This window comes from Mugil cephalus, chromosome 1 (genome assembly GCF_022458985.1).
Source record: "Mugil cephalus isolate CIBA_MC_2020 chromosome 1, CIBA_Mcephalus_1.1, whole genome shotgun sequence".
NCBI lineage: Eukaryota > Metazoa > Chordata > Actinopteri > Mugiliformes > Mugilidae > Mugil > Mugil cephalus.
The window spans coordinates 37159693-37181793 of NC_061770.1; the positions used below are offsets into that span (position 1 = coordinate 37159693).

General features: G+C 42.5%; 1 protein-coding gene across 1 annotated transcript; it reads left to right on the top strand.

The window, feature by feature from the left end:
* Nucleotides 1-1980: 1980 nt before the first annotated feature.
* On the top strand, nucleotides 1981-21507 carry chrnb1 (cholinergic receptor, nicotinic, beta 1 (muscle)). The gene is made up of 11 exons (XM_047595550.1): nucleotides 1981-2220; nucleotides 5816-5949; nucleotides 7857-7901; nucleotides 8113-8222; nucleotides 10272-10380; nucleotides 10497-10641; nucleotides 10883-11068; nucleotides 11831-12054; nucleotides 16009-16184; nucleotides 20670-20817; nucleotides 21065-21507. Exons 1-11 carry the CDS (start codon nucleotides 2160-2162, stop codon nucleotides 21209-21211), a joined length of 1485 nt encoding a protein of 494 aa, XP_047451506.1. The 5' UTR covers nucleotides 1981-2159; the 3' UTR covers nucleotides 21212-21507.
* The last annotated feature ends 594 nt before the right edge of the window (nucleotides 21508-22101 follow it).

Sequence of the window (22101 nt, forward strand, 5' to 3'; positions counted from 1 at the left end):
ACTGCCAAGATGGTGACCGCCAAAGCCACTACGCTGAGCTTCGAAAACACTCCTCAGGCTCGACTTCTTTGGTTGCTGTCACACATGTCAAAGTCCAACTACATCTCAAAGGAAAAAAGAAGAAAAAAACTCTTTCTAATGAGACACGATTTATATATATATAGTCATTGGGTCTATTGCACTTATGTCAATCAATAGTTGAAAGCACAGGTGAAACTACCTGCAGATGTTACGCTCCTTCAATCCCAGGACATCTCCAGGTGGTGGAGTGGCGGCAGGGACGTTTCCCTATCACCCCCTGCAGCCGGCCCTAGGATCCGTCTTCTTTTTTTTTTTAAATGTAAAATTTTAAATTGTACTTTCATTCATTGGTTTCAGGCAAACTGAAAGGGAGTGGAAGACGTTGGGTAATTTAGATGACAAAAAAGTGAAGAGTGATTCCACTAATGCTTTTTTAATACAATTAAAGAAGAAAACAAACCGAGAACTCTTGACACCATCCTGGAACTAAACATAATGATCATGTCTATGTAATTATATTAAAGTGAAAGCATCAACTTTCTGTCTAATCTGATTACCGTAGGATTGTGTGATCACCTGTTACCCGTGACAATAAATAGTCATCACTAGTAAACAGTGTAATTCAAGTTAACTACTTACCTCTTAATTAACTTCTGATCTGTAACGGTTTCCTGTATTTGAGTGTCTGCCAAAGGGAGCTTTATGCGCTCCCTCCCCAACCACCAGCGTAATGTGTGACTTGACACTTGCTGCTAGCTGTTAATAGTTAGCTTCTATGGTAATTAAATTGGCGTCGGGCCAAATGGCAGTGACAGTGAGCCATGAATTAGGGTGGCGTGGATGGCCGACAGATCTGTGCGAGAGCAGAGTGGCATGAAGAGATGAGTGGAGTGGGGTGGGGTGGGGGGATAAAGAAGAGGATAGAGATGTTTTACTGCGGAGGCCTTCGAAAAATATGGCAGCGTCTGGCAGTGAAACAGTGATCAGCTTAGTGTTCTGCCGTGAGAGTAACGGGAGCTATATCACCTTTATATGTCTGGTTAAACCAAACCATGGATCAAAATTGAAATGTGTCACAATTCAGAATATGCATCTGTTGGTGTTTATAAGTGTATTGGCTCCTTGACTTCCAGGGACAGGAAGTGTGAGTGGCATCAGGTCGGTGATGGTTGTAGAGAAGATGTCATGGCGAGGGATCAAGTGAGCAAGACTCAGGTGTCACTTTGTCCTGTGATAAAAGAGAGGGATTTGAAGAGATAATAAAGAGGATTCAGGCACAAAGGGTCCGTAAGAAGTGAACAAACACCTGTGCATGTATTCGTCAGGGGTCAGAAGCCATCAAATGATGAAGTATTTTAAACATCCAGTAGTGTCCTAGTTTGTTTTTGACTACTACACATCAACTACCCACGTTTAATGAGGTTTCTTAACTCTGGATATGACGTTTGCAAAAAAATAGGATAGTTCAAAACAATAGTAACCATCTCATCTCGTCTCATCTTCCGTACCGCTTAATCCTGCACTAGGGTCGCAGGGGTTGCTGGAGCCTTTCCCAGCTGGCATCGGGTGAGAGGCGGGGTACACCCTGGACAGGTCGCCAGCCTATTGCAGGACTAACACTGAGACATATAAATGATTTAAGTTTTTCTTTAATTACACTTAAATGCGTAATGTTAATCCAAAACAATACTTTCTTGTAGCAAACACATTTAATGGTTATGGAATTTGCTATAGTGCTTCCCAGTTGTAGTGAGGTGTAAATATAAATTAGCTCCCTTTGCCAGAATAAAAAATATGTCTCACTAGGACCTGACTAGGAGCCCCTCAATGGCCGTTGGGAGTACCACAGCCTAAGCTTGAGAACTGCTCCACTGTAAACTGTTATTGGCCAGAGTCACGCCTGGTTCACACGGACCGAGGGGGTGACATGCACAACTCCCCCACCCTCCCGGAGGTAATTGGAGAACTGAGCAGTTGGCCAGGATGCCCTGACTGACAGACAACAACAGTCCAAACCGACCAAACCAAAACTCAGCACTAAAGGGTTCCCAGTGAGCCAAACTGGAACAGAAAGAAAAGGAGTTCAGGGATCTGGATCGAGAGGCCGAGAAGAAGAGCGTCGTTCTGGAGGGGTCACCATGAAGAGCTTGGATCTGCTCCTGCTGGCATGTTGCTTATGCAGCCTGAGCACACTGGGAGGTAAGCCACAATCTGACACTACAAATCCATGTAGCAGAGCTGTAGCAGCAGCTAGGACATACATACAGGATCTGGACTAAATAATGCTGGTAACCACCATAAGGCTATAGTATGGGGTTTCTTAATTTGTTGTGGCAATATTAAAGATACAATAAAGATATTTAAGCTGAGAGTTATAGGAACTAAACTTAATATGCTCAACAGTGCAGGCCCGAAGGTATTGTTTGTGCTTTCTTATGCTAATGTTGCTTAGTGTTACGAAAATAGCTTTAATGTTTCATGCCTTTCCCTGCTTCCCCAACAACTGAAGTAATTTCAGTTACAAGTGCCTCATGACGCACATAAACACACACAATTGGTAGTTAGCATCAGAACTGTGTGTAAAGTATGGTAAGTAAATATACTTAACAGAAAAGTGGTCCTCTGAAATAAGAGCCAGTATCTGTAACATGCTAGTGCCTCTATGAGGCTGTATTTGCAGTGCTTTGAGCAAAATTATTAATTAGCAATTAGCATGCTATCAACACAATGTCATAACATGCTAACATGCTACAAGCAGGTAATATCTAACATATATTAGCATGCTAATGTTTGTTGTTCAACATAAGCGTTCCAACATGCTAACTCCTGTACAATGTGCTAACAGGTTGAAACTACCTGGTGGTATTTGAAAGAGCATTAGCAAGGCATTCCTTGAGCTATACCGCTTTAGCTGCTGAGATATTGGGGCTGTGAGTGAAATACGGCCGTCCAATAACTGAAAGGTCCGCGGTTCGATCTCGCCTTATCCCTACTCTGTCCGCCGTGTCCTCGGGCGAGACACTTACCCAACCTTGCTCCCGTTGAGCACCCCACTGGTGTATGACTGCGAGTGAGTGATGTTTGGTGGTGGTCAGAGAGGGCAGCCATGTTTCCGTCAGTCTTCCCATGGCAGCTGTGACTACCAAGGTAGTTTACCACCAACAGGGTGTGACAGTGTGAGCGGATGAATAATGTACCCAGTGTAAAGTGACTTTGAGTATCTATGATAAAGCGCTGTATAAAACAGATCCATTATTATCACTAGCACGCCTCCATCATGCTGATAGCTCACATGCTAACATGCTGTCTTTAGTGGGTTTTACTTATTTTTAATTTTAGTTCTGAGCGATACCTTACTAATATTTGTTGTTGAAATAATTAGCTAAGCGCTAACAGTAGTATTCATAAGCTACATATACTAACAGGTCGTTATTAGCAGGTGGTTCTTAATGGCTAAGGTGTAGCTCAGCATCTAATTTTTGTATGTTAGCTTATAAATATTTTCTAATTAGCAATAACCTAAATACAGCTAAGGAGAGAGTTTATCTTCAACCTGCTGATTGTCAGAGTAACATTTGGATGTTGTGGATGTTACTATTTAGAGGTACAATAAAATAACTGTGTACCACAGATTCAAACTTTAATGGCAACTGTACAAGATGAATAATCCAACTAAAATAGAACTAGCACCTGGTCAAATAGCACTAAGGCTTTCTTCATCATTCTGTTGGCTACAGAAGCACAGTCAAAGGAGAGAAGAGGAAATAGGAATGGCAGATTGTTTTATTTCAGCACGAGGGGTTAGTATTCCCACCAGTCGTAGCTCAGGAAAATATCAACAGAGACATTAAAGCTCCAAAGATTCATTGTCCGGTCAGTGAAAGACATTGCTCCAGAGAAATCAATGGCTTTCTTGACTCAGAGAGTTGATTTGATAACTGATTTGTGGTTACTGGAAAAGAACAAACCGCTCTGAGAAGGATGATGTTTGTATTGAACTCTATCGCTGCCAATGTCAATTTATTTAAATCATGTTCATCGCTTCGCAGCAAGCATTCTCTCGTGTTCAGTGAAGACCACTAAAGGGTTTCTACAAGTAGGAACTGTCATATATTGCTCTCTGCTGTGTAACATCAAGATGAAGCACAAAACACTCCAATTCTAACCAGTCAATACCCAGGGGCAGCCTTCATTGTAGTTTTACCTCGTCTGATCTCATTATGCCTTAGTCAACCTTGGTATTTACCAAGTCATGTGAACTGGGAAGGGAGATAAAAATGCTAAATTCTAGCCTTCAACGGTGCCTACCTCCCATCCCATCCCATCCCTACGCCATCAGCAGCCATGCTTCCCTGTGCCTGGCTAATGGAGGTGCCTTGCCGGGTGATCGTCGTCATTTATTCCTGTCAGGTCAGATCCTGCTGGGGCCTCAGCGATGCCAAATGTGATGAATGCTGCATCACCAGAGCTGCTGATTATAAATGCTTCTAACCTTCCAGCACTGAGGAGGAAATAGGTGCAAATAAAACAGTAGGAAAATGCAATTGTTTGAAAGATTTTTTTTTTTTTACTGTTTCACTTTACAGGACTGCAATGAGACATTTATGGCAGTAGGTGCTACTACCTAATGAGGAAACTTCTAATATCTTCATCAAGACTTTCCTTTCACTCAAAACTGAAAACACATCCAAGGTAGCAGGCTTGCTAATTGTCAGTTAGCTTGGCTCCAACGGTTTATTTATATGACACAATCCAAGTCTAAGCTTTTTGTATGTGATTATTTTAGTTCACTATTTAAAAAACACGTCAGTGTTGGCTTTTGGATAATCCAGAAGGCAGTGCTCGACTGTTTCGTATTTTTGTCGCTTGTAGTGTGAGACTAACTTAATAAAATAAACCAAGAAAACTGCCTCCATTTAGCTTTTTCCTTTCTCCTCAAAGGTCATTTCTGCTGAGATATCTTACTTTTTGGTCAGGGACACAATCTTGAACCACAGCTGAGCTGTGCACAAAACATTTACAAATTTTACCCCGTTCTACAATTATCTGCTGATTAAAGTAAACCAATCTGGACACTGTTTTCATGGTAAGATTGAGACATTGCACTGCTAATGTTAAATTTCTAAAAGCATCAGTACGTCTACAGCCAAAGACGAACACATTTGGCCTCATCTTTTACTACACCACGTCATTGTTCCTGTGCAAAAAGTCAAACTCTGTCCAACTTTTTTTTCCCATTACCAAGTTGCTTAAGTCTCCCCAGCAGCCGCCACTCGCCTTTCTGCCCGACGCTCATTTGAAGTGAATGTGTACCTGTTGTTTTCCCTGGGGGCTTCGATAGGGGGGTGGTGTTGCAGGAGGTGAGACTCTTTCTTATCAGTCACATCTGGAATGTTTGAATTTCAAGAAATATAATCTCGTACTCCAAATGAAAAACCTGGCCGTAGTACCTAGTTTCCTGTCGACTGATAATTATGCTATGTGCGCTTACTTTTACTTGCATCCACTTGTTGTGCACTACTGACTCAACCACGGAGCACGGAGAGACTTCATCTCAGCGCGCTGGGCCCATTACTTTAATCAGTATTACCTCTAAAAGGAGATTTACACGGAGCAACCAGCTCAGACTACAAATGTTGTCTTATTAAATGGACTGTAAATTAGCTCACGGTTGTATCTCTTCTTATGTGTAGCTCTATCTGACTGGTTTCTTCCCAGACTGGCTTCTAGCGTGAATCCTGAGGCAATAACTGAACTTGTCCACGCAGTAACATCTCCGTGTGTCATCCTGCAGGTGCTGATGATTCCGAACAGTCTCTGACGAAGAGTCTGTTCGTCGGCTACAACGTTAAGGTCCGGCCGGCGCCCACCCCCGAGGATAGGGTGGTGGTTCGCGTGGGGATGATTCTCTCCTCCTTTGTTGGACTGGTGAGACAATATATGTATATGCACAAAATTCTAACACACTTAATAGCAAATTAAGATGTCATTAAGATGTTTTATGGAACATTCGTTAATTCTGACAACACATGTTTCACACAAAGAGGCTCAGAAAAGGAAATAAATTCACGTAATATTTCTGATGACAAGTGACACGTAGTGCTGAAAAGCTGTAGATTTATCCACTGATCTAGATGTTAAGGTGACCCATGTAGACTAATGAGAAGCAGAAAGAAACTAGTTAGACTAGACAGACATGATGATTTTTTAGATATTTTTTAATTTCCCCCCACAAATTTAAATTTCTCTAAATATGCACAACATGAATCCAACATATTTAAGTAAAGGGAAAAGGAATTGCTTAATATTGAATGCAAAATGTTGAAGACCTGTCCTAGACTGCTCACTAGGCTCCTATCTACTCCAGAAATTAGAAACATCAACGCCTGCAGCCGTTCCAACCCCACGTTGCGCCGTATTGATCATCCCGTTCATCCGCGGGTATGCGTCCACCGATAATCAGAAGCCAGATGTTTTTATGAAGCAGATCTCGGGAGCATCAAAGCAAGTGGGCTCAAGGACGCCGGCGACGTCCCACAACTTTGCGTTTCAGCTTTTCCAGCTGTCGTGGATACAGCATGTCCACCGCCACACTCTCGCGGTGGGGTGTTGTGATGGAGCACGGAGCCAGAAACAAACTCTGAAATTTAGATATCAGAAATATACCGAATGTATGTAAATACATCTCAGTGCCATCTGGTCCTACAATCGGACCCAGATGGCTTAAAGAAGCACAACTGAAGTGAAGTTCTGTGCTTTTTATTCATCCGTGCTGAGAGTTGTAGCTGCGCGTACAGGCCGGGCTGCTGCCTCTGTGTGTGCATAAAAAAAAAACTTAAGTACACTCTCACGCACCCGGACACTTTCTTAGTTTTTCTCCTCAGCTCACTTCTCCGTGGCGTCTGAACCAGCTAGGCAGCGACTGCGTTGAGCTTGTTCATTACGCCTCCACTCAAGGTCAGTCTCTCCCTGGGACCCTTTAGAGTGGGACACGCTTGGAAACTGACCCACGCGTCTTCCCGCCACTGGTCTCCTGGGCGACCGTCGAGTCGTTGCCAACACAGGCCTAGATGGACACGCCGAGGTGAACTGAAACAGGCGTGTCAGAGCGATAGGTCAGTAATGAGATAGGTATTTTGTGTGAGGGAGATGGTTTAAGTCGACATCTGCCGCCCGCTCCCCCCGCCCCCCGTCCCTTCTCTGTTTTGGCCCCAGCTGTCTCCCTGACATTCCTCCGCACTTTAAATAGCAGCCGCAGCCTTCTGACTTCCTGCCACGAGCTTGTGATTGCTGGTAACAATCGGTGTGTTACATTTTAAATGTGAGTTGTTCTCATGTGTTTCAAACTGTTACAGGAGAGAAATAAGTGCAATTTGTGCACGTTGCTGCCTGCCGTGTAGCCCTGGTGTTACAGTGTTGTGGACAATTTACGGAATAGCAGTTGTTTTCATTAACAAGATATCAGTCTCCTATGTAAGTTTTGCACTTTGCAAATTAAATTCAGACCCGTGACTACAGTAAAGCCTAATTTTCAGGACTGTGAATATTTATGCAATCGGCATCAGTGATTGCAGCCCTACTTCCTATGCCGGGCTGAAGTAACCCCATTAAACTCTCTTTAAATTAAATAAGCCTGTCAAGGAAAATGTCAAAATATCCCGTCCAAACTTCACGATCAATTCCGAGACATAACCAAAGGAGTAACGTGGGATAGTCCTAAATAACTCACTATAGCAACTCTTGAACCACGTCACTATGTTCTTTGAGGTACCTAAAAATGTGTGTGTTTAATCCCAAAATCATTATACACATGTATGTTCATGTTCTTCCTTCAGAATATGAAAAATGAAGAAATGAGCACAATTGTCGTCATGAATCTGGTGAGTCTGTATACATATACATCTTTGAGCATGTATACTGAATGACATACCATCCCTGTGGACTCTGACTGGAGAAATGAAAAAATGATTCAAACGATTGGATGGACTGATGACGTCTGTAAATGCAAAGTTTCCACTTTCAGTTTGTGTTTCCCTTGTGTATTCCCACATCTGTACATGCGGAAAACACCTTTTTCAATTTTTCACGCAGGAATGGACTGACCAGCGGTTGACGTGGAAACCGAAGCAGCACAACGGCATTGAGGTGTTGCGCATTCCCTCCGCCAAAGTCTGGCTTCCTGACATTGTCCTCATCAATAAGTAAGCACGACAACTACGACTCACGCTGACATTAATTAATCAGTACAGGGGACAGCTGAGGAGGAACCCCTTTGGTCTCTTTGGTATTTAAATGTGTGGTTCCTAAATAAGCCATGAGGAACATTTAGTTTCCCCCTGTACATATGGATGTGAAATATGTAGTAGCATAAGAGTAGACTAAAAATCAGCTTGAAATCTCACAAAATTGTCAGAGGGATGATTCGGGTCTACATAACATCTGTTGACAGCAGAACATTGAATTGTCACTAAGATGATCAATATTATTTACTTCACCCGTCAGTGGTTTTAATGTTATGGCTGATCGCAGTAACCGACTCCACACAATTGAAGTTGGCCGCTCTAGCCGTGAGTGAGATGCTCTGCTGACACATAAAGTGCACGCCCTATATGCAGCGGTGCACACGGTTGCCCATGGCAGCGTGTTATTTGTGATCCAATTACACAGAAGAAACTGTGCTACTTGACATCAGGTTAAAAACTAGGTACATCCTGTGCACTTGAACAAAACGATAGTTCTCAGCATTAAATTAAAGAGATCAGATGCTACGGTAGGAACGGCAAGTGTGCTGTTTTTTTTTTTCACGTTCACGCTCCCATTAGCACCACTGTAAATATCCCCACTGCTCCATTCATCAACACTTTATAGGCAATTAAGCAGCACGGCTCCCTAATAACGGAGCTGATGGCACTGCTCAGCTACTTCAGCTTGCGAGGCGTTCTCTTGGAACTACACACATGCATACAAATATACGTCTACACAAACGCAACGTGTGAAAGCTCCTCTGTGTCTGTATGATCAATGTGGGTCATTTCAGCAGCAGCAGCACCTTCACAGGGACAGGGTTTTTAGTAGGTCCCTGCTTTAAGGGCATGAGCTTCTCCCTGGTGAATTACCCGGGCCATAAAAACCAAACACTGTGCACTGACAGAAGGCTAAATCTGCATCTAATTGACTTGATGTCTTTGTTGTGTGTTATGTTACGAGCTTAACTGCCAAAACAGCTGTATACATCCAGTATTAGCGCTGCACTTTGAAGAGCCCTGTGTAATGTGTTGAGTTTCTCCTTTACGTCCGAGCCAATTAAAATGTTCTAAGGCGGGGTTTTCTGGCCAAGTACTCATTTCAGCCTCTAATGCCTTTAATTAAAAGGTGTATTTGCACATTTTCCTCGTTTATATTTTAGGGGCTAAATCTACCTGGTTGGGGCTGAAGAAAGAACACTTATCAGAATAAGATGTCAAAGTTGTACACCCCAAAAAGGTTTTGTGATGCTACACCAAGGAGAGTTTGTTTGCAAGGAAAACCTAAATGTAGATATTTAAATATGTTGGAAGAAATGAACAATGATATTATTATTTTTCTAGTGCGGACAGTCTTGGTTGTGTCACAGCCTGGGATGCAGTACGTATGATATGGCATTCAAAATATGATGCAATGCGTTATATCACAATTTGTTACCGTATGGTACAATAAGATATAATACAATCTGAAATGATTTGTTATTGTACGATATGGTACAGTATGACATAGTATGATGTAAAACGAAATAAACTGATACATTACACAATATATGATATGATACAATATAGTACTACATGATACAATACGATGTGATACGATACAATACAATACGATACAAAATGAAACAACATGATACGATACAATACGATGCAATACAATACGATACAAAATGAAACGATATGATACGATACAATGTGACACAATACAATACAGTACTACACGATATGATACGATGTGATACGATATGATACAATACAGTACAATACAAAATGAAACGATACCATCTGAACAATATGATACAATACGATGTGATATGATACGATATGATACAAATAAAACGATACAAAATGAAACGATACATTGTGATACGATACGATACAATATGATACGATGCGATGTGATACGATCCAGTGTGATATGATATGACATGACACGACCTAATGTCATAGAGTTAACAGAAAAGTACTTTTCTTTAATTAATTTTTCATCTACATGTCTGTCTGCAGTAACGATGGGGTGTATGATGTGGCCCTGCATGTCCATGTTCAGGTTTACTATACAGGCAGGGTAACCTGGACTCCCCCTGCTCTCTACTGCAGCTCCTGTGGAGTCAAGGTGAACACACATACATAGATGCACAAACTACATTCTAAAGTTAATTTCTTTTTTTTTTCTCTCCCAACCTTAATCCTCCTCTTTGACTCAAGTACACACCTGCTTCTCTCTTCTAGGTAACATATTTCCCGTTTGACTGGCAGAATTGCACCATGCAGTTCCGCTCCTACACATATGACTCGACTGAGATCGAACTGCAGTATGCGCTGGACTCAAAAGGCAACGAGATCCGCGAGATCGTGTTAGATGAGTCTTACAGTGGTGAGCAGTTGTGACACTGGGAACTGTTTTTAATTTTCTTTCATTAGGCATGTTATGTTTGCATTTGCTTAATTTTGAAGCATGGTCACTGGAGCCTTTCTACTTTTTTGTCTATGTTCGTACTTTAGTTCCGGCCCTGTTGTGGCATGCAGATTTTTTTGCTTATGCAGCAAAAATATTAAGCGTGCTCATCTTGACTGAAATCATTTCCTAAATGCCTAAGCTGTGAATGTTTGTCCAGAGGGCGGCGAATGGCGCATCAGACACAAACCAAGCAGGAAGAACATGAATGACGACTTGTACGAGGACATGACCTTTTACCTGATCATCGAGAGGAAGCCTCTGTACTACGTCCTCAACATCATCCTACCCTGCATCCTCATCACCATCATCGCCATCTTCAACTTCTACCTGCCTCCCGACGCAGGTACTCACATGACAACCTGGACACTAATCCACATGGTTACCGCCTTGATATAGCGTTGGCTGGAACTGCACTGCCACGCTGCCATCGATCTCGAAAACTGCTAATGGCATTTCTTAATTGTGTTTGTGCGTTATGTTTAAATTGGGCAATCACACATTTGTCCAATTACGAGGAGATTCAATTTCAGATTAGATACTTTCTTCCTGGAGACACAGCTAAAAACAGTAGTGGCTGAAATAAAAGATAAGCTGCTAGAGACTTGACTTTGTGTCTTTCGTACCTGGTTTGAACACATTTTCTCAAATGGTCTGGTTTACACTGATTGTCAGTGTGTTTTATAGTGTTTTATGTTTGGTTTATGTTTGGTTCATGCGGTGAGCACAGAATCCATGCTATTGTAAGTAGTGACCTTAGACAACTCTCCACCACAGCGGAGTGTTACTCCTAATGAGAATTAAACTGAACATGACTAATTTGAGCTCACATTAAAATGATATATAGGAACCCAAAGACACATTAAACTGTCACTTTCTCAGGAAGATGGAGGTAAAACTAGTTTGTAATTGACCACTGAATGCACCAGGGAGGGTGCGCTTTCCTGGTCAATCAACTTCACTTAGAGTGAGGTATGAATTTTCATTTAGAATTAGTACTTGGACCAGATGCTGCTAAAGGAGTAGCTTCGTAGAGCAGCAGCTGAAGGAGAAACAAACCTTGCCCCGGTAAAACTTAATTAGTTGCGTTTTTCTTTCTCCCTGCCAGGTGAGAAGATGGGTCTGTCAATCAACGTGCTGCTCACCCTCACTGTGTTCCTGCTTCTGCTGGCTGACAAGATCCCTGAGACCTCGCTGGGAGTCCCCATCATCGTCAACTACATCATGTTCACCATGATCCTGGTCACGTTCTCCGTCATCCTCGGCGTGGTCGTCCTTAACCTCCACCACCGATCCCCCAGCACCCACAGGATGCCCATGTGGGTCCGCAAGGTGAGGTCCCTGCCTCCCGAGTACAAAGTACAGTTCTTCAGTATCCCAAGTTTTATAAACATTAGAAACGTCAAAGTGACATCTTGAGGAATTCAGCATGTCGTCAGAGAGAAGTTAAAGTGGATAGATAAGGAGAATATATAAAAACATTAGTTCTATAATCTCCTAACAAAGTAATTAAGGACGTATGCAAAGGTATGCAGTGACTCTTTTACTGTAAAGTCTGACTTTACAGTGGAAGTTAATCCGTGTGTGTGTATAAGCAGTGCCTCGTTCCATTAGTGTTCTACATTGTGGCCATGGATTGATTCATTAAATATGATGTTAATTTCTGTGCTCATTTGGTAATGGAGGCAGTAGTTTAGGTTGAGTCAGACTCCTGAATTAAGTATACACAGTCCCCAACACTCTAAACGTCATGTTGTACCATTAACCTCCATCAGTGGCTGCTGCCCTCTTGGTACATTACGTGGAGCTAATTACAGCAGCGAGCGGCAGCCCTGTACTTTGTTCCCAGTTCCGACACGGTTTCTGGGAACGTTCACCTCCGAGCGGCTCATGCACACACAATGCAGGTGATTTGCATGGTTTAATGGAAGTGAGCTGCTTGGCGGCGGATTGATGTGGGAAGGCGGTATTATAGGTTCTGCTCCTTTTCGCTCCCACTCAGAAGGCGATCAGCGTCATTCATGAAATGCAGAAGCGAGTTGGATTTTGAGAGCGGAACGTTAGTCGAGGAAAATTGATGGTTGTCTTGGCATGTATTTAATCTTTTCTTGATTTCAAAATTCCCAGTATTACTGAGCTGCATTTCTTAGAAAGCGTCACCAATCTGTGTTTTTATACTGACAATGGATGAAATGTGAAAGGAATTACAGGGATGAATCCACAGAGAATTATCAGCTAAACGGATGGTTTTTGGTTGTAAAACTAATGGTTTTCATTTTGCAACTTGATGCTTAACCGCATCAACAGGCAGCTGTTGCCAACAAATTAGCTTTGATAAAGTGAATGTAGGTCACACTTACTCAGGTTCTGTGATTGCATATTGCCTGTATAACTGATGCATATTATAACCACTGACAGGAAAAGTAAATAATATTGACCATCTTGTGACAAGTCAATGTTCTGCTGGGAAACCTTTGGACCTGGCATTCGTGTGGATGTTACTTAGACATGTACCACCAACATAGACCAGACCAGGCACCCCCACCCCATAGCAATGACACTCCTTGATGGCAGCAGCCATCCCCACCAGGATGCAGCCTGACAAAGATACAAAAACGTATTAGGAGGAACAATACAAGGTGTTGACCTGGCCTCCGAATTTACTAGATCCCAAAGTTATCTAGTATCTTAGCCATGATCCACATAGGTCCCTTCCCTCAACCCATATGACCCAAAGACCCCCACTAATAACATTCTGTTACCAGACACCACAGGACACCCTCAGAAGACACATGTCCATTCTCTGATGAGTCACAACTGTTTTGGAGGCACAAGTTGGACCTACACAATATTAGGGAGGTGGTCATATTGTTGTGGCTGCTCTGTGTAGACTATTGTCCATTCTCTCATTGCAGCTAAACCCATTGATGGCATCATTTGCCAGCAGGGCATTTAGTCCAACTATTAGACTAGAATCTCCAAAGTCTGGTCTGGTTCTTCTACAAGAAAACACCGACCTCCTTCAGCCCTACAGCACCTAATGTTCTCTCTCCAGTCGTTAAACCTGTCTAGTCACGGCGCTCTGTGAGCCTCTCAGGCCTCACCTCTCTTTTTCCTCATATCCTCGACCAGTGTCCTCTGGGTGTCAGAGGCGGCATTGGCGGCTTTCAGCTCCTCCTTCTGCTCAGTCATAATGTCTCCGGGCTGCTTTGGCCGAGACCCGCTGGTGCTTTTCTCGAGTGCAGTTCTAATATTACTATATGAAGCTCTGTTCAGCCGCACAGACTAAACGACAGCACCGGGTGTAAGTTACAGCCGCCATCGTTGAAGAATAATGTCTTTGTAGATGAAGCAGCGCTCCTCGGGGAGCAGTTTCCACTTTTATATCACTGAGATATTGTGTGCCAAGCAGAGGGAAATCTAACAGATGTTATATATGATCAGTTAGAAAGAAAGTTCGGTGTTAAAATTGAAATTGAGCTCATGGGTCTGTGAGGAATAAGAAATGAACAACAGTGCCTGCTGACCTGTTTAATCACCATGAATTCAGCTTTTTGTGAAGTATTTTATGAAATTATTGTAGATCAGATTGCTGATCTGCTGGGATATTTGAACAAGTGACATAAGTGAGGAACAAGGTGTGTTTGAAAGTAATGAAGCGTACATTGTAATTTCCACTAAAGGTAGCCTATGAACCGTTTTAGCACAAGACGAGAGATTGAAAATATTTTATGAGGATGAAAATGCCCATTTTTTTTAAGACCTGGGGATTTACTGTGCATTAATGCTATAAAATGATGTCTGCTTTTTCCCACAACTTGAAAGGATGCATTTAGTTTCAAAGCCTATACTTATTTTAAGTCAAATAAGTCAAATTTTCATATGCAGGAAGACTCTGTGTGTGATATGTATGACCCTATTCATTCTGTTTATTGAGTTTATCTTGAACCAGTACCACACCCCCACTTCATTTGCAACATACAACTGGGTTACAATACCAGCTCCTATAGTACCACCGTGTTTTCACAACAAGTGGGTTCCAAAGAAAGTACAATTTAAAATAATTAAAAAACAAATTGCTTGTGCAACCTTTGATGGAAAATTTGTTCACCCTCAACTTGCAAAAAACAAGGCACAAACTGACAGTTTTCATATGTCATCATCACTTCAGTTAGTGTTTCTTGCCAACTGCAACATCTGAAACACACTTTAACCTCAGCTTTGGTCTCCACCATCTCCATATGGAAATATCTGTCTGTGTTCGCCATCTCCTGCCGTGACTGTCGGTTGTTTGGCTGGAGCTACGCTACTAGAGCAGTGAGACGGCAAAATGAAAGAATGAAGTTGGGGTTCTCTAAATGGAGACCTGCCGTTCAGTTAAACCTGTTCAGCTGACAAATGTGGCGGCTATCGTAGTAGGAAGGCACATATTTGCTTCTGGATGGATACAAAATCGCCATTAAGAAGCCATTTACAGCATTTAAGATACTGATCAAGACTAACGTTTGACCCATATGCTGTTTTATCAGTGTGTCCTTCAGTTTCTTTTGAAATGCAGCTCCAAGACAGACACCCAAGGACTCCCGTCGGATGCTGGTATAAAAGCACTAGCTTCATTTTCATCAGGTTACATCACACATTAATTTCTGTTTTAATGACACACGCTCGGGAGGCGCCGCGGCACAACTGCGGTCCTTTGCTAAAGTGTTCCACCGGCGCACCTGGTTACGTGTTTTGCTCAAGGACACCTTGAGAGTAGACTTTGAGGAATTGGAAAGCATTACCCGTTTGGTTTCTCCACCCACATCATTTCAGCGGCAACTGTTCTCAAAGGTTATCGCGCTGCTAAATTCAACATTTGGGCTCATTTCTCAGCCTTAATAGGCGAATATGGGGGCAAGTTCATTTTAGCTGCCCCATAAATCACCAAACAACAATCCAAACAAATGGAGTTTTAATATTAGGTAAAACAAAGGATCTGCGAGGTCTGGGTGAGCCAACAGGCTATTGACTTAAAGTGCAAAGTACAGTTTGCTCCTAATGTGGTTATTAGAGAAAGAGGGAAACATCTATACATTCATAAAACTATAAAACGGCTTAATATCTTCTTATTCTTCACATATATTCTTTATGAAGCTATGATTTGAAATACACTGCTTTTGTTTAGGTTTACCGACACATTAGGGTGTATTTACACAAGATACTGGTATTGGATGGATACCTGCCTGAATTTTACTCAGTATCATTGTTGAGGTAACTTTGTCCCTTTTCTCCCCCTCCACCTAGATCTTCATCCACATGCTGCCGCCTTATCTGGGTATGCTGCGGCCCAAAGTGGAGACCCCGCTGTCCCTGGAGACTTTGCCGCGCCGGGAGAAAAAGATAGTCACCATCAGCAAAGTTGCTGATGAGTACTTCATCCGCAAACCCGACTCTTCCGTCTTATTTCCCAAGCCCAACAGGTAAGGCCGGGCCTGCTGGAACAATCAGACTTGTAGGTACTTCAAACTGGCAGATGTGAACGGGTTGATGAGGGCAGACAGCTCTTGAAGGATTTATAAAAGGCATCAATGTGTCACTCAAAGTGGCCACGCCTTTAAATATGCATCAGCCTTTATACACGGAAAAATGAAAAATTAACTCCCCATAGAGTTGTCTTGAATAGGAAAAGTAGTTACAGAGACCAAAATAGTTTATTTTTTGTCTGTGCACGGTGTAAAGTTGAACATTTTCATATACTGTAGATGTCGAGAGGAAATGACTTTTGAGGAGTTGCAGTCTTTTGAACATCAGCGTCGGTTTCATTTTTCAAAACCTGGGAGTTGCCCACTTGGTTCATTGAGAAGGTGAACTGGGCACAGTTAGATAGTTCATGGTGGGTAAAAGAGAGGCGGAGACTCAGTAGCTCAAGTGAGATCAAGATGAAGAAAGAAAGAAAACACACACACATAGGTCACGCAATGTGAGTTCTGGTAATAATAAAACTGACAAACTTCTAAAATGTCTCATAATTTATACAAAGCTCTTCAAGCAAATTTCGTGACCTAAAAAGATGCTAGAGCACTGCACATAAAAGCTTCAATGGAGCCATTTGTAATATATTTGTGAAACTTTTGATGGTGGCTTGTGTTAAAAAAGAACTGTAACACACTGATGTGTTAGAAATGAAACTCAGTCATTTCTGCATTATTCCCAGTGTTTGGTGCGCTAACACTCGCTAAAAATTAACCCTTCTTTTCCTATGTATTTAGAATTGACATTGACCCATTGAAGTCAAGTTCTGTGTAGTTTGAAAGTTTGAAAGCATAAATCCTCACAAATAGCCAACAGCTTTATAAGACAGCAAAAGAAAGCAATACTTGGTAATAGGAGTGCGTTCAACTGAATGTGTTGATCACTATTTTGCACCAACAAAATGCTTCTAAGCTAAGTCACAAAGTCTTTGATTGATTAGACATTTGTTTTATATATTTTTAAAAAATTCCCTCACAATTTTAAACTTCTTTAACATATTTTTAGTATGTTAGTCTTCAGCTATGTTTAAAGTTAAAACTGTCCATATTATATATATTATATTGATTAATTAAATATTAATATATAAAATTGACAGATAAAGAAAATAATTGACAGTTTTAACTTTGAACATCAGGTAAATGTTGTGTCATTAGAGGAACCTGACAGTCAGCCTATAATGCTGCATTGGGATAGGCACGGTAGCAAAAGGGGGCGGGGCCTACTGTGTACAGGAGGCTTAGATTCAATGAAAACACTAATATTTGAATCTGTGTACTATTTGAATAGCTTACTATTAAATGCAAAATGATAATGTATATTTATAAATAGCACTGGTTTAATATAAAACACATATCGTAGGTAGGGGGTCTCTACTTATTCTCCATCAGTTTGGGGTCCTTGGCCTGAAAGACACTGAAGACCCCTGCTTTAAAGTGCTCATTAGTGCAGCTGTTTCCTGTTGAAAACTAGCACAGAACAGTTAACTCCTTACTCTCTGACCTTTAATTTTAGTCTGTGAGAAATGTTTGAACACAGGTAATAACTCGTCTCGCTCCAATCGGTTGAAGCAGACGATGCTTAAAACCTTCTAATGGAGGTTTCTTCTTGTGAAAAAGGAGTTTTTTTCTCTCTCTCTCTCTTCCCAAGTGCTGGTTAATGTTACCCTTTCGGGTTACACTGTCATGAATAAATTGATTTGAACTTCCGACTAGTTTCGTCCACCGCCCACTGTGTTTAAGATTCTGCAGTTATCATGCAAAGCAAAAGGAAGCAGATGTCAAACAGCCTCCATAAAAGGCGTTTCGACCTTAAAACCCAAACAGGTCCGGCGAGGCTCCAGATTGATGATTTCCATCAAAAGTTTCACAGAGTGCTGCCCCCTGAAGCCGTTGAATAAGGAGCTGGGTTTGAGCCAGTGCTTGGCACGTAGATGGACGACAAACTGCTCTATGAGTCTAACCCTAGCACCCGTGCTTTGTAGACAGGAAATGGGTGACCTTGCTCACGTGGTTAGTTAGCGCGGAGTACGCCTTGGCGATCGGCTACGTGACAACCTTAAGTAGCTTCTCGCCGCTCTATTAATACCCCCCCCCCAACTCCAAAGTCGTCCTCCCAGCGTGTTGCTAACCTCCAGTGAGAAATAAAATATGTCTGGAGGGAGAGAAGCGCCGCTCAAATAATAATGACCCGCACAAATCGACTCTGACACATTAGAGCAGGGCGCCGCGTGTCTGGTCGAGAGAGCGGATGACGGAGGAGGAAGGGGGCGGGAGTGGCGGTGGGAGTGGGGGGGGGGCTACGTTAGAGCAATTTGATGAGACAGCAGTATCTCCTAGGAGCACACACACACACACACACACACTCGCATGCACCTTCTTAATTGGGTTTAGTGCATGTCTTGGCACCGGGACGCAGCGGGTTTTAGTTGAATTAGTCTCCACGAACAGTCATTTACTTCCCACTGATGAGGTGTGACTTTGAGCCATAAAGGAGGGAAAAAGGAGAGGAGGGGTTAATAGGCCAAAGCATGTCTCCCCAACTCTTTCTCCCTCCTTCTCTCTCTCTCTCTCTCCCTTATCCCTCCTCGCCTCTCTTAGGTCAAAGCCCCTTCACCTGACACAGGAGCAGCAGCAGCAGCAGCAGCAGCAGCAGCGACGGCAGCAGCGCTGCATTGTAAACCTCCTTTAATCATGCACAGAATACCAAGCAGCTGTCTGCTCTGCCCTGCCTGCCAGGTTACACTCCATCCGAATGTCGCTCAGAGAGAGACACGGAGCCACACTGCCCTCTGATGGGGAGAAGCCTGACCTGCAACTCGTGTTTTCTTTTTTTGTCAAAGCTGAGGTGTTGAATGATGAGGTGTCTCGTTAAAAAAGACGTTAATAATGTCAGTTTTACCTGGGTGATTTTTGGATAAGGGGCAAGGAGAAAGTTTAAATCTGAACAACTTTGTTTTAGATAATCTGACTAAAGAAAGTTTTTGCACATCGTTGTAGCACCTACACTGATCAGCCACAACATTAAAACCACTCCCAGAAACAGTAAATAACATCTCATTCACGTGGATGTTACTTGGACATGTAGCAGCCACTTAGATCAGACCAGACACCATCACATGTAGCAATGATGGCAGCCTGACACATGCTATGTTTCCATTACTCCTAGAAATGTGCAAAACCTAAATATTGCAATAAAAAAAAAGTAACGGAAACTGCTACATTTTGAAAAACCTGTCAAATATTGTAAAAATGTTTAACGCTCTCATGAGGTGGTTTTTCAGACATATAGATATAAAAGTGTACTGCAGAAGTGCAATGGAAATGGGTGCAATTCCCCATCACTGGGGACGGCGCAGGAGGTCATGTGGCCAGTTCATTTGAAGTCAAATTTCAGGGAATGAAATGGGATATTGTGAAACCTTACAAGAGTTACAGCTCGTTCGCAAAATACCTTTCAATGGAAACACGTACAAAGTTTATCGAAATTTCCAAAATATTGCTTTTATTTTGGAGGCAGAAAGGAGACCTACACAATATTAGGAAGGTGGTCATAATTTCCCATTAACCCATAACACACCACGAACTAGTTGAAATAAGGCAGAATTCTCCTTTGAATTAAGACGCAATGCAGTTTCAGCTGTCTGAGAGAATCTTGCCGTATCGCTACTTAAGGTTATAGGAGTATTACAGCTCTGTGAAAGTCTCCCTGCAATGGTAATCCCTGGGTCGTTGCTGAAGGACGTGGTGCACCACACCGTGCAGAAATCTGAGGAAATGAGTAAAATGATTCCCGGTTCCAGTTCTTATTCATTCTTATTAATATCTTACTTGCACCGTGATGACCGGACTTTAAATGTGCCTAGCAAAGAGTGAATTCTGACGTTTCTTTGTCACGCATTTAAGATCGGAACCCAATGTGACCCGTATTGTTACAACTGTTGTGTGAAAATATCTGAGTGACAGTGGTGTTATGAAGGTACCCGCAGGAACTTTGTCCCAGCTTTCCCCGTGCACCCTGGAACAGCTGACAGTTGGTAACTAGGGGAATCAAGTAAACACAGAAACACGCACGCACACACACACACACACACACAACGGCGTTTCTCAACCACCAGAGAGACGGTCAGCAGACGCAGAGCGGCGACTCCAACAGCGCCGAAAGAGGGGGAGCTGACCTTCTCTTCATTTCTTCTCTTCTGAATGACAGGAGAGTGCGAAGCAAACACGCAGCCTGGCTCCAAAACTACTTTACAGCTTTAATTAGCGTAGACTGACACCTGCAGGGTTGTGTGCAGCCGTGCAGATTGAGTGCTCTCACTTATGTGTTAGAAATATTATGTGTCTTGTTGATATATATATATATGTATATATCTATATATATATATATAGATATATACATATCTGGGAAGTTAATGTATGTGTTTTACCGTGCAGGTTCCAGCCTGAGGGCATGTGTACAGATCTCAGGAAGTTCATTGATGGCCCCAGTAGCTACCTCTCGCTTCCTGACGACCTCAAGTCAGCTATCGATGCCATCACGTATATCGCTGAGGCTCTGCAGGCTGAGAAGGACTATGAAGCAGTGAGTTAGCTTGTCTGACTTAGCTCTAAAACGCCTTCTTCATTCTGACTGCTATTGCTTTTTTAATTAGTATCCTTCGGTTTCTGATCTTTTCCTTTTCATCTTTTCTTCCTGTCTGTCTTTTCACGCCCCTCGCACCACGGCCTCATCTCTCCTTGCACCTACTCATCACATCCTCCCCTTCTGTCCTTTCAACTTCCCTTCATCTGTCCTCCTTCACCCTTTCGTCGAATCCTTCGTCCTCCAGCTCAAAGAGGACTGGCAGTACGTAGCCATGGTGGTGGACCGCATGTTCCTCTGGATCTTCGTCGTCTTCACCACCGTGGGCACCTTGGCCATCTTCGCCGACGCTAGTTTCAACCACACGCCCACCGACCCCTTCAAATACCCCTGAAACACAATGTCCTGAGTCACAGTCCTGCCAATACACTTGGTGTCAAAAGATAAATTTCAATTACATCTCTATTTTTGCCCATTTAGAAGGAATATACTCTTTGTGAGTCGCCTTCAAGACCAACACTGACAAACCAGATTTATTTTACACTTATTTTCACAAAGGATATGTAATTTGAATAGATATAAAATAGTTAAAACTGTACTCTATGTCTAAGATCTGTGATTAGTGCATGAAATATAGCTACCAAGCAAATGTTAGCATACCTTACATGTGTATAAATCTTACAATATAAACTACTGGTGTGTTTTGTTTTTTTTAGCATATTAGCTTCGACTAAAGTGTGGATCCAGCTTCGGATATTCATATGTGGTGTTAACACATAAACACCGAGACGAAGCAGATGCTATAACGAGCGGGCTCTGTGCCTTTTCCTATCCCTGTGTGAGAATGCGTACGGAGCGTGGCACATGCTTTTGTGGATATTTTCTGCAGCCGTAGTAATCCCCTTTGTATTTTAGGCGACGCCGTATGTGTGCGTTTACATGGAGGCTATTCCTATGTCGGAGCAGCAGGCCAACCCGGTTCACCAGCTGCACCAATAGCCTGTGGAATTCCCACTGCCATATTACAGTCTGTACTTTCGTTATGTAAACAACGCTCACATCACTGGACCATTTTTGATTCTCTCACATGACACAAGTGCACACCTGTCCCTTTGATCATGTGCTCTTGTATTTTATCTTGTAAATAAAGATCTGAAGGGGAAAAATATCAAAGGCTCCATCTGTTGTCAGAATGCTGCCGCCCTGGCTGCTATTAATAACCCTCGCACTGGCACAGGTCACCGGACACTGCTGCATGGGCTTCCCTGATATTTCTTTGTGTAA